The 17,560-nt window shown below is 45.7% G+C and overlaps 1 protein-coding gene and 1 long non-coding RNA gene across 2 annotated transcripts in view; one reads left to right on the top strand and one right to left on the bottom strand.

Annotated features, from left to right (window-relative positions):
• LOC110536759 (ephrin type-A receptor 5) overlaps nucleotides 1-17,560 on the top strand; it is a 180,638-nt gene that overhangs the window by 135,908 nt on the left and 27,170 nt on the right. Inside the window, exons 9-14 of the mRNA XM_036936733.1 lie at nucleotides 243-310; nucleotides 4,030-4,155; nucleotides 4,249-4,434; nucleotides 6,621-6,682; nucleotides 10,722-10,931; nucleotides 11,711-11,860. Of these exons, the coding sequence (XP_036792628.1) occupies nucleotides 243-310; nucleotides 4,030-4,155; nucleotides 4,249-4,434; nucleotides 6,621-6,682; nucleotides 10,722-10,931; nucleotides 11,711-11,860 (802 nt within the window). The remainder of the gene's footprint in view (nucleotides 1-242; nucleotides 311-4,029; nucleotides 4,156-4,248; nucleotides 4,435-6,620; nucleotides 6,683-10,721; nucleotides 10,932-11,710; nucleotides 11,861-17,560) is intronic.
• LOC118937617 lies at nucleotides 6,678-7,409 on the bottom strand. The gene is made up of 4 exons (XR_005034829.1): nucleotides 7,337-7,409; nucleotides 7,238-7,301; nucleotides 7,005-7,062; nucleotides 6,678-6,911 (listed from the first exon to the last, which is right to left on the bottom strand). It is a non-coding gene; the product is annotated as an uncharacterized LOC118937617 (long non-coding RNA).

Raw genomic sequence — 17,560 nt, 5'->3', positions numbered from 1 at the left:
TCTCTGCTCTCCTGTGTGTGGTTTAGCTCATATAGGATCTCTGCTCTCCTGTGTGTGGTTTAGCTCATATAGGATCTCTGCTCTCCTGTGTGTGGTTTAGCTCATGTAGGATCTCTGCTCTCCTGTGAGTGGTTTAGCTCATATAGGATCTCTTTTTTCTGTATTTGTGGTTTAGTTTGTGCGCAATGTGTGTGTTGTAACATGACAGTAATACAGCATCATGTATGTGGTAAATCTCTCAGGCGGTGTGGCTACAGCAAGGCCAAGCAGGAACCTGATGAAGAGAAGATACACTTCCACAACGGCCACAGTAAGTTGCACGCGCGCACGCACACACACAGTATTGTATTCTATACTACACCACTGACAGTTAAACAGCCATCTCCAGCTCATCAGAGGCTGCTGCCTACAGACATAGACTAGGAATCACTGACCACTTTAAGGAAATGAAACACTAGCCACTTTAATCATGTCTCCGCGTCTTGCATTACTCATCTCATATGTGTAAACTGTACTCTATACTATTCTACGGTCTCTTAGTCACTTTAATTGTGTGTAAATACTGCATTACTCATCTCATATGTATAAACTGTACTCTATACTATTCTACGGTCTCTTAGTCACTTTAATTGTTTGTAAATACTGCATCCCCCACCTCATATGTATAGCCTGTATATACTATGCCACTGTATCTTAGTCCAATGCCGTTCTGACATATATACACATTACCTTTCACAAGTTTGGGGTCACTTAGAAATGTCCTTGTTTTTGAAAGAAAAGCTAATTGTTGTCCATTAAAATAACTTAAAATTTATCAGAAATACATTGTAGACATTGTTAATGTTGTAAATGACTATTGTAGATGGAAACGGCAGCTTAATGTAAGAAGCCCATAATCAGCAACCATCACTCCTGTGTTCCAATGGCACGTTGTGTTAGCTAATCCAAGTTTATCATTTTAAAAGGCTAATTGAACATTAGAAAACCCTTTTGCAATTATGTTAGCACAGCTGAAAACTTTTGTTCTGATTAAAGAAGCAATAAAACTTGTTTAGAGTATCTGGAGCATCAGCATTTGTGATTTTGATTACAGGCTCAAAATGGCCGGAAACAAAGAACTTTCTTCTGAAACTCGTCAGTCTATTCTTGTTCTGAGAAATGAAGGCTATTCCATGTGAGAAATTTCCAAGAAACTGAAGATCTCGTACAACGCAGAGTACTACTCCCTTCACAGAACAGTGCAAACTGGCTCTAACCAGAATAGAAAGAGGAGTGGGATGCCCCGGTGCACAACTGAGCAAGAGGACAAGTACATTAGAGTGTCTAGTTTGAGAAACAGACGCCTCACAGGTCCTCAACTGGCAGCTTCATTAAATAGTACCCGCAAAACACCAGTGTCAACGTCAACAGTGAAGAGGCGACCCTGGGATGATGGCCTTCTAGGCAGAGTTGCAAAGAAAAAGCCGTATCAGACTGGCCAATAAAATTAAAAGATTAAGATGGGCAAAAGAACACAGAAACTGGACAGAGGACGATTGAAAAAAGTGTTATGGACAGACAAATCTAAGTTTGAGGTGTTTGGATCACAAAGAAGAACATTCGTGAGATGCAGAAAAAATGTAAATATGCTGGAGGTGTGCTCGATGCCATCTGTCAAGCATGGTGGAGGCAATGTGATGGTCTGGGGGTGCTTTGGTGGAGGTAAAGTGGGAGATTTGTTCAGCGTAAAAGGAATCTTGAAGAAGGAAGGCTATCACTCCATTTTGCAACGCACTTAATTGGAGCCAATTTCCTCCTACAACAGGACAATGACCCAAAGCACAGCTCCAAACTATGCAATAACTACTTAGGGAAGAAGCAGTCAGCTGGTATTCTGTTTATAATGGAGTGGCCAGCACAGTCACCGGATCTCAACCCTATTGAGCTGTTGTGGAAGCAGCTTGGCCGTATGGTACATAAGGATTGCCCATCAAGCCAATCCAACTTGTGGGAGGTGCTTCAGGAAGCATGGGGTGAAATCTCTTCAGATTACCTCAACAAATTAACAACTAGAATGCCAAAGGTCTGCAAGGCTCTAATTGCTGCAAAATGGACGATTCTTTGACAAAAGTTTGAAGGACGCAATTATTTTGTCAATTAAAAATCATTATTTATAACTTTATCAACGTCTTGACTATATTTCCTATTCATTTTGCAACTAATTTCTTGTATGTTTTCATGGAAAACAATGACATTTCTAAGTGATCCCTAACCTTTGAAAGGTACTGTATATTGACCCCCACAAGTATCTAATTTCTCTCTCTAGTTATGTTCCCAGGGATCGATACGTACAGTGCATTTGAAAAGCATTCAGACCCATTAACTTTTTCCACATTTTGTTACTTTGCAGCCTTATTCTAAAATTGATTAAATTGTTTTACCCCACTTATCAATCTATGCACAATACCCCATAATGACATCACAATACCCCATAATGACATCACAATACCCCATAATGACAAAGGAAAAACTGGTTTCTAGAAATGTTTTCACATTTATTTTATTTTAAAATAAAAACTGAAATATCATATTTACATAAGTATTCAGACTCTTTACTCAGTACTTTGTTGAAGCACCTTTGGCAGCGATTACAGCCTCGAGTCTTCTTGGGTATGACACTACAAGCTTGGCTCATCTGTATTTGGGGGGTTTCTCCCATTTTCTCTGCAGATCCTCTCAAGCTCTGTCAGGTTGGATGGGAAGTGTTGCTGCACAGCTTTTTTCAGGTCTCTCCAGAGATGTTCGATCGAGTTCGTGTCTGAGCTCTGGTTGGGCCACTCAAGGACATTCAGAGACTTGTCCCGAAGCCACTTCTGCGTTGTCTTGGCTGTTTGAAGATTTACCTTCCAACAGGGTCGTTGTCCTGTTGGAAGGTAAATCTTCGCCCCAGTCTGAGGTCCTGAACAATCCGTAGGTTTTCATCAAGGATCGCTCTGTACATTGCTCCTTTCATCTTTGCTTAAATCCTAACTAGTCTCCCAATTCCTGCAGCTGAAGTACATTCACACAGCATGATGCTGCCACCACCATGCTTCACCATAGGAATGGTGCCATCCAGACGTGACACTTGGCATTCAGGCCAAAGAGTTCAATCTTGGTTTTCATCAGACCAGAGAATCTGGTTTCTCATGGTCTAAGAGTCTTTAGGTGCCTTTTGGTAAACTCCAAGTGGGCTGTCACGTGCCTTTTACTGAGGATTGGCGTCCACTCTACAATAAAGGCCTGATTGGTGGGGTGCTGCAGAGATGGTTGTCCTTCTGGAAGGTTCTCTCATCTCCACAGAGGAATGCTACAGCTCTGTCAGAGTGACCATCAGGTTCTTTGTCACCTCCTACTGACCAAGGACCTTGTCCCCAGATTGCTCAGTTTGGCAGTGTGGTCAGCTTTAGGAAGAGTCTTAGTGGTTCCAAACTTTTTCCATTTATGAATCACGGAGTCCACTGTGTTCTTGGGGGATCTTCAATGCTGCAGAAATGTTTTGGTACCCTTCCCCAGATCTGTACCTCGACACAATCCTGTCTCAGAGCTCTATGGACAATTCCCTCGAACTCATGGCTTGATTTTTGATCTGACATGCACTGTCAACTGTGGGACCTTAAATAGACAGGTGTGCCTTTCCAAATCATGTCCAATCTTGGTGCGTCTGGCTTTCGGGTTAAGCGGGCGTGTGTTAAGAAGCATGTTTCGGAGGATGCTTGACTCGACCTTTGCCTCCTGAGCTCGTTGGGAAGTAATGAGACAAGATCGAAACTAAAAAATACACTAAAAAACACGTTCTGTTTTTAAACCTGTTTTCGCTTTTTCATGGGTTCATGGGTTATTGTGTGTAGATTGAAGAGGAAGACAATTATTGAATCAATTTTAAAATAAGGCTGTAACGTAACAAAATGTGGAAAAAGTCAATGGGTCTGAATACTTTCTAAATGCACCCCGACGGGTGTGTACGTATATCGACCACCACACTTACGAGTATGTCTTCTCTCTCTCTAGTTATGTACCCGGGGGTGCGTACGTATATAGACCCCCACACCTACGAGGACCCCAACCAGGCCGTCCATGAGTTCGCCAAGGAGATCGATGTTTCCTGCATCACCATTGAGAGAGTCATTGGCGCTGGTGAGTGCATGCGTACACACTGTGATTAAATGTTTATGTGTTTTCATGTGTGTCTTCCAGGATGTGTTTTGGTTAACTGTGTTTCTTTTCCAGGTGAGTTCGGGGAGGTGTGCAGCGGACCCCTCCGTCTGCCTGGTAAGAAGGAGTTCCCAGTAGCCATTAAGACCCTGAAGGCAGGTTACACAGAACGACAAAGGCGGGACTTCCTAGGGGAGGCGTCCATCATGGGACAGTTTGATCATCCAAACATCATCCACCTGGAAGGCGTGGTCACCAAGAGTACGTCTTATTTCATGTCATTCGGTCTGTACAAATACAGTTGAAGTCGGAAGTTTACATACACCTTAGCCAAATACATTTAAACTCAGTTTTTCACAATTCCTGACATTTAATTCTAGTAAAAGTTTGCTGTCTTAGGTCAGTTAGGATCACCACTTTATTTTAAGATTGTGAAATGTCAGAATAATAGTAGAGAGAATGATTTATTTCAGCTTTTATTTCTTTCATCTGATTCCCAGTGGGTTAGAAGTTTACATACACCCAATTAGTATTTTGTAGCATTGCCTTTAAATTTTTTAACATGGGTCAAACGTTTTGCGTAGCCTTCCACAAGATTCCCATAAATTGGGTGAATTTTGGCCCATTCCGTTCCTTCTGACAGAGCTGGTGTAACTGAGTCAGCTTTGTAGGTCTCCTTTCTCGCACAAACTTTTTCAGTTCTGCCCACAAATTTTCTATAGGATTGAGGTCAGGGCTTAGTGATGGCCACTCCAATACCTTGACTTTGTTGTCCTTAAGACATTTTGCCACAACTTTGGAAATATGCTTGGTGTCATTGTCCATTTGCAAGACCCATTTGCGACCAAGCTTTAACTTCCTGACTGTCTTGAGATGTTGCTTCAAAATATCCACATCACTTTCCTTTCTCATGATGCATCTATTTTGTAAAGTGCACCAGTCCCTCCTGCAGCAAAGCACCCCCACAACATGATGCTTCCACCCCCATGCTTTACGGTTGGGATGGTGTTCTTCGGCTTGCAAGCCTACCCATTTTTCCTCCAAACATAAAGATGGTCATTATGGCCAAAAATGCATATTTTTGTTTTCTCAGACCAGAGGACATTTCTCCAAAAAGTACGATCTTTGTCCACATGTGCAGTTGCAAACAGTAGTCTGGCTTTTTTTATGGCGGTTTTGGAACAGTGGCTTCTTCCTTGCTGAGCGGCCTTTCAGGTTATGTCGATATAGCACTTGTTTTACTGTGGATATAGATACTTGTGTACCTGTTTCCTCCAGCATCTTCACAAGGTCCTTTGCAGTTATTCTGGGAATGATTTGCACTTTTCGCACCAAAGTACGTTCTTCTCTAGGAGACAGAACACGTCTCCTTCCTGAGCGGTATGATGGCTGCGTGGTCCCATGGTGTTTATACTTGCGTACTATTGTGTGTACAGATTAACGTGGCACCTTCAGGCTTTTGGAAATTGCTCCCAAGGATGAACCAGACTTGTGGAGGTCTACAGTTTGTTATCTGAGGTCTTGGCTGATTTCTTTTGATTTTCCCATGATGTCAAGCAAAGAGGCACAGTTTGAAGGTAGACCTTGAAATACATCCACAGGTACATCTCCAATTGACTCAAAGTATGTCAATTAGCCTATCAGAAGCTTCTAAAGTCATGACATAATTTTCTGGAATTATCCTAGCTGTTTAAAGGCACAGTCAACTTAGTGTATGTAAACTTCTGACCCACTGGAATTGTGATGAAGTGAATTATAAGTGAAATGATATGTCTGTAAACAATTGTGAAAAATTACTTGTGTCATGCACAAAGTAGATGTCCTAAACGACTTGCCAAAACTATAGTTTGCTAACAAGACATTTGTGGAGTGGTTGTAAAACGAGTTTTAATGACTCCAACCTAAGTGTATGTAAACTTCCGAATTCAACTGTACATGTTGTGTATATTGTCTGTATTAATACATGCTGTGTATATTGTCTGTATTAATACATGTTGTGTATATTGTCTGTATTAATACATGTTGTGTATATTATCTATATTAATACATGCTGTGTATATTGTCTGTATTAATACATGCTGTGTATATTGTCTGTATTAATACATGCTGTGTATATTGTCTGTATTAATACATGCTGTGTATATTGTCTGTATTAATACATGCTGTGTATATTGTCTGTATTAATACATGTTGTGTATATTGTCTGTATTAATACATGCTGTGTATATTGTCTGTATTAATACATGCTGTGTATATTGTCTGTATTAATACATGCTGTGTATATTGTCTGTATTAATACATGCTGTGTATATTGTCTGTATTAATACATGCTGTGTATATTGTCTGTATTAATACATGCTGTGTATATTGTCTATGTGGTTTCATTGCAGCGGTGATGTATCGCTCATCTGTTTGAAATGATATTATTCTCTCTATTCTTTTGTCAGCAAAACCTGTGATGATCATCACGGAGTACATGGAGAATGGATCACTAGACACCTTCCTCAAGGTAAACCATGTGGATCACTAGACACCTTCATCAAGGTAAACCATGTGGATCACTAGACACCTTCCTCAAGGTAAACCATGTGGATCACTAGACACCTTCCTCAAGGTAAACCATGTGGATCACTAGACACCTTCCTCAAGGTAAACCATGTGGATCACTAGACACCTTCCTCAAGGTAAACCATGTGGATCACTAGACACCTTCCTCAACCATGTGGATCACTGGACACCTTCCTCAAGGTAAACCATGTGGATCACTAGACACCTTCCTCAACCATGCGGATCACTAGACACCTTCCTCAACCATGTGGATCACTAGACACCTTCCTCAACCATGTGGATCACTAGACACCTTCCTCAACCATGTGGATCACTGGACACCTTCCTCAAGGTAAACCATGTGGATCACTAGACACCTTCCTCAAGGTAAACCATGTGGATCACTAGACACCTTCCTCAAGGTAAACCATGTGGATCACTAGACACCTTCCTCAAGGTAAACCATGTGGATCACTAGACACCTTCCTCAAGGTAAACCATGTGGATCACTAGACACCTTCCTCAAGGTAAACCATGTGGATCACTAGACACCTTCCTCAACCATGTGGATCACTGGACACCTTCCTCAAGGTAAACCATGTGGATCACTAGACACCTTCCTCAACCATGTGGATCACTAGACACCTTCCTCAACCATGTGGATCACTGGACACCTTCCTCAACCATGTGGATCACTGGACACCTTCCTCAACCATGTGGATCACTAGACACCTTCCTCAAGGTAAACCATGTGGATCACTAGACACCTTCCTCAAGGTAAACCATGTGGATCACTAGACACCTTCCTCAACCATGCGGATCACTAGACACCTTCCTCAACCATGTGGATCACTGGACACCTTCCTCAAGGTAAACCATGTGGATCACTAGACACCTTCCTCAACCATGTGGATCACTAGACACCTTCCTCAACCATGTGGATCACTAGACACCTTCCTCAACCATGTGGATCACTGGACACCTTCCTCAAGGTAAACCATGTGGATCACTAGACACCTTCCTCAAGGTAAACCATGTGGATCACTAGACACCTTCCTCAAGGTAAACCATGTGGATCACTAGACACCTTCCTCAAGGTAAACCATGTGGATCACTAGACACCTTCCTCAAGGTAAACCATGTGGATCACTAGACACCTTCCTCAACCATGTGGATCACTAGACACCTTCCTCAATCATGTGGATCACTAGACACCTTCCTCAACCATGCGGATCACTAGACACCTTCCTCAACCATGTGGATCACTGGACACCTTCCTCAAGGTAAACCATGTGGATCACTAGACACCTTCCTCAACCATGTGGATCACTGGACACCTTCCTCAACCATGTGGATCACTGGACACCTTCCTCAACCATGTGGATCACTGGACACCTTCCTCAACCATGTGGATCACTGGACACCTTCCTCAACCATGTGGATCACTGGACACCTTCCTCAAGGTAAACCATGTGGATCACTAGACACCTTCCTCAACCATGTGGATCACTGGACACCTTCCTCAACCATGTGGATCACTGGACACCTTCCTCAACCATGTGGATCACTGGACACCTTCCTCAACCATGTGGATCACTAAACACCTTCCTCAACCATGTGGATCACTGGACACCTTCCTCAACCATGTGGATCACTGGACACCTTCCTCAACCATGTGGATCACTAAACACCTTCCTCAACCATGTGGATCACTAGACACCTTCCTCAAGTCAACCAATGATTATTTAGATGTACTGTTGTCACCCATTGACGTCTGAATGTCATGACCACACTGTCCAACGTCGTTTGAAAGTCATGACCACACTGTCCAACGTCGTTTGAATGTCATGACCACAAAGTCTAAGAATAGGTCTCAAATGCCACCCCATTCCCTTTTACAGTGCACTACTTTAGACCAGGGACACCCCAATCCCTTTACAGTGCACTACTTTAGACTAGGGACACCCCAATCCCTTTACAGTGCACTACTTTAGACCAGGGACACCCCAATCCCTTTACAGTGCACTACTTTAGACCAGGGGCACCCCAATCCCTTTACAGTGCACTACTTTAGACCAGGGACACCCCATCCCCTTTACCTTGCACTACTTTAGACCAGGGACATCCCATCCCCTTTACCTTGCACTACTTTAGACCAGGGACACCCCAATCCCTTTTCAGTGCACTACTTTAGACCAGGGACACCCCATCCCCTTTACCTTGCAATACTTTAGACCAGGGACACCCCAATCCCTTTACAGTGCACTACTTTAGACCAGGGACACCCCAATCCCTTTACAGTGCACTGCTTTAGACCAGGGACACCCCAATCCCTTTACCTTGCACTGCTTTAGACCAGGGACACCCCAATCCCTTTACCTTGCACTACTTTAGACCAGGGACACCCCAATCCCTTTACAGTGCACTACTTTAGACCAGGGTTCATAGGGGAATAGAGTGTGTGCCCCCGATCAAGAATAGTACATTATTAAGGGATGGGGTGTCCCTGGTCAAAGGTTGTGCATTATAATGGGAATGGGGTGTCCCTGGTCAAAGGTAGTGCATTATAATGGGAATGGGGTGTCCCTGGTCAAAGGTAGTGCATTATAATGGGAATGGGGTGTCCCTGGTCAAAGGTCGTGCATTATAATGGGAATGGGGTGTCCCTGGTCAAAGGTAGTGCATTATAAAGGGATGGGGTGTCCCTGGTCAAAGGTAGTGCATTATAATGGGAATGGGGTGTCCCTGGTCAAAGGTAGTGCATTATAATGGGAATGGGGTGTCCCTGGTCAAAGGTAGTGCATTATAATGGGAATGGGGTGTCCCTGGTCAAAGGTCGTGCATTATAATGGGAATGAGGTGTCCCTGGTCAAAGGTTGTGCATTATAATGGGAATGGGGTGTCCCTGGTGCGTTATAATGGGAATGGGGTGTCCCTGGTCAAAGGTAGTGCATTATAATGGGAATGGGGTGTCCCTGGTCAAAGGTTGTGCATTCTAATGGGAGTGGGGTGTCCCTGGTCAAAGGTAGTGCATTATAATGGGAATGGGGTGTCCCTGGTGCGTTATAATGGGAATGAGGTGTCCCTGGTCAAAGGTAGTGCATTATAATGGGAATGAGGTGTCCCTGGTCAAAGGTAGTGCATTATAATGGGAATGGGGTGTCCCTGGTCAAAGGTAGTGCATTATAATGGGAATGAGGTGTCCCTGGTCAAAGGTAGTGCATTATAATGAGAATGGGGTGTCCCTGGTCAAAGGTAGTGCATTATAATGGGAATGAGGTGTCCCTGGTCAAAGGCAGTGCATTATAAAGGGATGGGGTGTCCCTGGTCAAAGGTAGTGCATTATAATGGGAATGGGGTGTCCCTGGTCAAAGGTAGTGCATTATAATGGGAATGAGGTGTCCCTGGTCAAAGGTAGTGCATTATAAAGGGATGGGGTGTCCCTGGTCAAAGGTAGTGCATTATAAAGGGATGGGGTGACCCTGGTCAAAGGTAGTGCATTATAATGGGAATGAGGTGTCCCTGGTCAAAGGTAGTGCATTATAAAGGGATGGGGTGTCCCTGGTCAAAGGTAGTGCATTATAAAGGGATGGGGTGTCCCTGGTCAAAGGTAGTGCATTATAATGGGAATGGGGTGTCCCTGGTCAAAGGTAGTGCATTATAATGGGAATGGGGTGTCCCTGGTCAAAGGTAGTGCATTATAATGGGAATGAGGTGTCCCTGGTCAAAGGTAGTGCATTATAAAGGGATGGGGTGTCCCTGGTCAAAGGTAGTGCATTATAATGGGAATGAGGTGTCCCTGGTCAAAGGTAGTGCATTATAAAGGGATGGGGTGTCCCTGGTCAAAGGTAGTGCATTATAAAGGGAATGGGGTGTCCCTGGTCAAAGGTAGTGCATTATAATGGGAATGAGGTGTCCCTGGTCAAAGGTAGTGCATTATAATGGGAATGGGGTGTCATTAGGGACGTACTCTGAGCTTTTCCTCCCTCTTCTTCCTGTAGAAGAACGATGGCCAGTTCACAGTCATCCAGCTGGTTGGGATGTTGCGTGGTATGGCGTCAGGCATGCGCTACCTGTGTGACATTGGATACGTGCACCGGGACCTGGCGGCGCGAAACATCCTGGTCAACAGCAACCTGGTGTGTAAAGTGTCTGACTTTGGCCTGTCCAGAGTCCTGGAGGATGATGCTGAGGCTGCATATACGACCAGGGTAAGTGTCTGTCTGTCTGCCCGCGTGTCTGCCTGTGTCTGCATGTCTGTCTCCCTGTCATACAGGGGGGGAGGAGGGGGGTGCTTGACAGGGAGGGAGTGCAAGTGAAGGATGGTGACAGGGTGGGAGGAGGGAGTGTGCACGTGAAGCATGGCATGCTCACAGTGCTCTGTGAGGTCTGAGGCTCATATGTGAGAGCTCTGAGTGTGCGTGTGTGTAGCTGTCTCTACTTGGTTGTCTGAGGCAGTGTGTGTGTGTGTCAGTGTTAGCTAGTTGTCTCTACTTGGCTGTCTGAGTCAGTGTTAGCTAGCTGTCTCTACTTGGCTGTCTGAGGCAGTGTGTGTATTTAGCAGTGTTAGCTAGCTGTCTCTACTTGGCTGTCTGAGGCAGTGTGTGTATGTAGCAGTGTTAGCTAGCTGTCTCTACTTGGCTGTCTGAGGCAGTGTGTGTGTAGCAGTGTTAGCTAGCTGTCTCTACTTGGCTATCTGAGGCAGTGTGTGTGTAGCAGTGTTAGCTAGCTTTCTCCATTTTGCTTTCTAAACCTGATAACTGCGCTGTGCTGCCCAGATTGTGCAGGTTCTGTCACTGACTGTGACACTGCATCCAGGACAGCCAATTAGCATGCGGCACAATCTCCAGGACAACCAATAAACACGTAGCACAGTCTCCAGGACATATCTACATTCTTGCTCTCTCTGAGAACCACACATAGCCTGTACACATCATTCTCCATCCTAAAATAACCATCTGAATGTTGTTGATATGTTTCTCTCTCTCAGGGCGGTAAAATCCCTATCCGCTGGACAGCTCCAGAAGCGATAGCGTTCAGGAAGTTCACCTCCGCCTCTGACGTGTGGAGCTACGGCATCGCCATGTGGGAAGTGATGTCATACGGAGAGAGACCCTACTGGGAGATGAGTAACCAGGATGTAAGTCTTCTTCTCAATTGCCACCAATGGTAGGATTTATTGAGCTTGTGGTTGGTTGGATTTATTGAGCTCGTGGATGGTTGGATTTATTGAGCTAGTGGATGGTAGGATTTATTGAGCTAGTGTATGGTAGGATTTATTGAGCTAGTGTATGGTAGGATTTATTGAGCTAGTGGATGGTCACAGACTACAAGCTACTCTACTTATCAGATATTTATTCCATATTACCAATGTATTCCTTTACAGTCACTAGACTGTAAGACCCAGGAACCAGAGAATATAGGCTGTCTTTATCCGTCAATTATATCACAGGGCCACTGACTGTTAGTGTTATCCAGAAAAAGAGGTGACATGTGTAGTGTCTTAGTAGCCAGGAGGGGAATGGCTAAGAGAGAAGTGTCTTAGTAGCCAGGAGGGGAATGGCTAAGAGAGGAGTGTCTTAGTAGCCAGGAGGAGAATGGCTAAGAGAGGAGTGTCTTAGTAGCCAGTAGGGGTTGGCTGAGGAGTGTCTTAGTAGCCAGGAGGGGTTGGCTAAGAGAGGAGTGTCTTAGTAGCCAGGAGGGGAATGGCTAAGAGAGGAGATGGAGACCTATTAATAGAAGAACAGGAGAAACATGAGAAGTTGTATTGAATGTGTCTGACAGGGGAGAGAGAGAGAAATAAAGAGGATGGAGAGAGAGAGACAGAGTGATGGAGAGAGAGAGACAGAGTGATGGGGATGGAGAGAGAGACAGAGTGATGGGGATGGAGAGAGAGACAGAGTGCTGGGGATGGAGAGAGAGAGACATAGTGATAGGGATGGAGAGAGAGACAGAGTACTGGGGATGGAGAGAAAGAGAGAGAGACAGAGTGCTGGGGATGGAGAGAGAGAGACAGAGTGATGGGGATGGAGAGAGAGAGACAGAGTGATGGGGATGGAGAGAGAGAGAGAGAGAGAGAGAGTGATGGGGATGGAGAGAGAGAGAGAGAGAGAGTGATGGGGATGGAGAGAGAGAGAGACAGAGTGATGGGGATGGAGAGAGAGAGAGAGAGAGAGAGTGCTGGGGATGGAGAGAGAGAGAGACAGAGTGATGGGGATGGAGAGAGAGAGAGACAGAGTGATGGGGATGGAGAGAGAGAGAGACAGAGTGATGGGGATGGAGAGAGAGAGAGACAGAGTGATGGGGATGGAGAGAGAGAGAGAGACAGAGTGATGGGGATGGAGAGAGAGAGAGATAGAGTGCTGGGGATGGAGAGAGAGAGAGAGACAGGGTGATTGGGATGGAGAGAGAGAGACAGAGTGCTGGGGATGGAGTGAGAGACAGAGTGCTGGGGATGGAGAGAGAGACAGAGTAATGGGGATGGCGAGAGAGAGACAGAGTGATGGGATGGAGAGAGAGAGACAGAGTGATGGAGATGGAGAGAGAGAGAGACAGAGTGATGGAGATGGAGAAAGAGAGAGACAGAGTGCTGGGGATGGAGAGAGAGAGAGACAGAGTGCTGGGGATGGAGAGAGAGAGACAGAGTGCTGGGGATGGAGAGAGAGAACGGGTGATGGGGATGGAGAGAGAGAGACAGAGTGATGGGGATGGAGAGAGAGAGAGACAGAGTGATGGGGATGGAGAGAGAGACAGAGTGAAGGGGATGGAGAGAGAGAGACAGAGTGATTGGGATGGAGAGAGAGAGAGTGATGGGGAGAGAGAGAGAGAGAGACAGAGTGATGGGGATAGAGAGAGAGAACGAGTGATGGGGATGGAGAGAGAGAGAGTGATGGGGAGAGAGAGAGAGAGTGATGGGGATGGAGAGAGAGAGACAGAGTGATGGGGATGGAGAGAGAGACAGAGTGATGGGGATGGAGAGAGAGAGAGAGACAGAGTGATGGGGATGGAGAGAGTGAGAGACAGAGTGATGGGGATGGAGAGAGTGAGAGACAGAGTGATGGGGAGAGAGAGAGAGAGAGACAGAGTGATGGGGATGGAGAGAGAGAACGGGTGATGGGGATGGAGAGAGAGAGACAGAGTGATGGGGATGGAGAGAGAGAGAGACAGAGTGATGGGGATGGAGAGAGAGAGACAGAGTGATGGGGATGGAGAGAGAGAGACAGAGTGATGGGGATGGAGAGAGAGAGAGAGAGAGTGATGGGGAGAGAGAGAGAGAGAGACAGAGTGATGGGGATGGAGAGAGAGAACGAGTGATGGGGATGGAGAGAGAGAGTGATGGGGATGGAGAGAGAGAGACAGAGTGATGGGGATGGAGAGAGAGAGACAGAGTGATGGGGATGGAGAGAGAGAGAGACAGAGTGATGGGGATGGAGAGAGAGAGAGACAGAGTGATGGGGATGGAGAGAGTGAGAGACAGAGTGATGGGGATGGAGAGAGTGAGATACAGAGTGCTGGGGATGGAGAGAGAGAACGAGTGATGGGGATGGAGAGAGAGAGAGTGATGGGGAGAGAGAGAGAGAGTGATGGGGATGGAGAGAGAGAGAGAGAGTGATGGTGATGGAGAGAGAGAGACAGAGTGATGGGGATGGAGAGAGAGAGAGAGACAGAGTGATGGGGATGGAGAGAGTGAGAGACAGAGTGATGGGGATGGAGAGAGTGAGAGACAGAGTGATGGGGAGAGAGAGAGAGAGAGACAGAGTGATGGGGATGGAGAGAGAGAACGGGTGATGGGGATGGAGAGAGAGAGAGACAGAGTGCTGGGGATAGAGAGAGAGAGAGACAGAGTGATGGGGATGGAGAGAGTGAGAGACAGAGTGATGGGGATGGAGAGAGTGAGAGACAGAGTGCTGGGGATGGAGAGAGAGAGCGACAGAGTAATGGGGAGAGAGAGAGAGACAGAGTGATGGGGATGGAGAGAGAGAGACAGAGTGATGGGGAGAGAGAGAGAGAAAGAGACAGAGTGCTGGGGATAGAGAGAGAGAGAGACAGAGTGATGGAGAGAGAGAGAGAGAGACAGAGTGCTGGGGATGGAGAGAGAGACAGAGTGCTGGGGATGGAGAGAGAGACAGAGTGATGGAGATGGAGAGAGAGAAATAAAGAGGTGGGAGTGAGAGAAGGAGAGAGTGAAAGAGAATGAGAGATAGGATAGAGAAAGAGCTAGAAGGGATTTAGATATGCCAGAGGAAGAAAGAGAAAGAAAGAGGGGGATGAGAGCAGAGGGAGAGAGAGAAAAGGGGGCCTGTAGAGAAACACCCAGAGGTCAAAGATCATTTGGAACACTGGAGCCACATCACATGACTGTCTCTGAGAAACAGAATTCTGACTCAGGGTGGCATATACACATCCACAATTTAGTATTTATTGAAGAATAAAATACCTTCAAATAACCCACAAATCTAACACGGATATTAAACAGCTTTTAGTGCCAATGTACAGGGTGTAGTATTGACAAGTAGGGCTCTACAGTATGGAGCCCAGGAGAGGAGAGGAGAGGAGAGGAGAGGAGAGGAGAGGAGAGGAGAGGAGAGGGGAGGAGGGAGGGGAGAGGAGAGGAGAGGAGAGGGGAGGGGAGGGGAGGGGAGAGGAGAGGAGAGGATCGGAGAGGAGAGGAGAGGAGAGGAGAGGAGAGGGGAGGGGAGGGGAGAGGATCGGAGAGGAGAGGAGAAGAGAGGAGAGGAGAGGAGCCAGAGGTGCCAGAGAGGAGGAGAGGTGCCAGAGAGGAAAGGAAAGAAGAGGTGCCAGAGAGGGTCCCTCAAGGAGGTGCAGCTCTCAGTCATGTTTATCTCACAGAGGATGCCTCCTCTCCTTTTCATCCCGCTCTCCTCCTCCTCTTCACTGACAGCTCTATCCATCCCAGCCTCAGATCACTCTTTCTGCTCCATCATTAATCTGTCTGAGCTGCTGCCTGGGTCTCTCTGAGGGAACACAAGTTATTTGATGTTTTATTTAATACCTTCATGAGGATTTCCCTCTGATCTCTGCTAGACTCTCTCCCTCTTATCTATCTCTCTGGTCTCTCTCCCTCTCCCTCTTTTAGCTAAACTCATTCTCCCTCTCTCCCTCTCTCTCTTTTAGTTAGACTCATTCTCCCTCTCTCTCCCTCTCTCTCTTTTAGTTAGACTCATTCTCCCTCTCTCCCTCTCTCTTTTAGATAGACGCCTTCTCCCTCTCTCTCCCTCTCTCTCTTTTAGTTAGACTCATTCTCCCTCTCTCCTTCTCTCTCTTCTAGCTAGACGCCCTCTCTCTCTCTTTTAGTTAGACTCATTCTCACTCTCTCCCTCTCTCTCTTTTAGCTAGTAGCTAGACGCCTTCTTGCGCTCTCTCTTTTAGCTAGACTCATTCTCCCTCTCTCTCCCTCTCTCTCTTTTAGCTAGATGCCTTCTCCCCCTCTGTCTTTCTTTTAGCTAGATGCCTCCCTCTCTCTCCCTCTCTCTCTTTTAGCTAGACTCATTCTCCCTCTCTCCTTCTCTCTCTTTTAGCTAGACGCCTCCCTCTCTCTCCCTCTCTCTCTTTTAGCTAGACTCATTCTCCCTCTCTCTCCCTCTCTCTCTTTTAGCTAGACTCATTCTCCCTCTCTCTCCCTCTCTCTCTTTTAGCTAGACTCATTCTCCCTCTCTCTCCCTCTCTCTCTTTTAGCTAGACTCATTCTCCCTCTCTCTCCCTCTCTCTCTTTTAGCTAGACTCATTCTCCCTCTCTCTTTTAGCTAGACTCATTCTCCCTCTCTCTCCCTCTCTCTCTTTTAGCTAGACTCATTCTCCCTCTCTCTCCCTCTCTCTCTTTTAGCTAGATGCCTTCTCCCTCTCTCTCCCTCTCTCTCTTTATTTTAGCTAGACACCTTCTCCCTCTCTCTCCCTCTCTCTCTTTTAGCTAGATGCATTCTCCCTCTCTCAATTCAATTCAATTCAATTCAAGGGCTTTATTGGCATGGGAAACATGTGTTAACATTGCCAAAGCAAGTGAGGTAGACAACATACAAAGTGAATATATAAAGTGAAAAACAACAAAAATTAACAGTAAACATTACACATACAGAGGTTTCAAAACAGTAAAGACATTACAAATGTCATATTATATATATATATATATATATATATACAGTGTTTTAACAATGTACAAATGGTTAAAGGACACAAGATAAAATAAATAAGCATAAATATGGGTTGTATTTACAATGGTGTGTGTTCTTCACTGGTTGCCCTTTTCTCCTGGCAACAGGTCACAAATCTTGCTGCTGTGATGGCACACTGTGGAATTTCACCCAGTAGATATGGGAGTTTTTCAAAATTGGATTTGTTTTCAATTTTTTTTTGGATCTGTGTAATCTGAGGGAAATATGTCTCTCTAATATGGTCATACATTGGGCAGGAGGTTAGGAAGTGCAGCTCAGTTGCAGCTCAGTTTCCACCTCATTTTGTGGGCAGTGAGCACATAGCCTGTATTCTCTTGAGAGCCATGTCTGCCTACGGCGGCCTTTCTCAATAGCAAGGCTATGCTCACTGAGTCTGTACATAGTCAAAGCTTTCCTTAATTTTGGGTCAGTCACAGTGGTCAGGTATTCTGCCGCTGTGTACTCTCTGTTTAGGGCCAAATAGCATTCTAGTTTGCTCTGTTTTTTTGTTAATTCTTTCCAATGTGTCAAGTAATTATCTTTTTGTTTTCTCATGATTTGGTTGGGTCTAATTGTGCTGTTGTCCTGTGGGGTGTGTTTGTGTTTGTGAACAGAGCCCGAGGACCAGCTTGCTTAGGGGACTCTTCTCCAGGTTCATCTCTCTGTAGGTG

This window comes from Oncorhynchus mykiss, chromosome 12 (genome assembly GCF_013265735.2).
Source record: "Oncorhynchus mykiss isolate Arlee chromosome 12, USDA_OmykA_1.1, whole genome shotgun sequence".
Taxonomy (NCBI): domain Eukaryota; kingdom Metazoa; phylum Chordata; class Actinopteri; order Salmoniformes; family Salmonidae; genus Oncorhynchus; species Oncorhynchus mykiss.
Note: the sequence above shows the minus strand (reverse complement) of the source record. Positions and strands in the feature narration are given on the sequence as shown.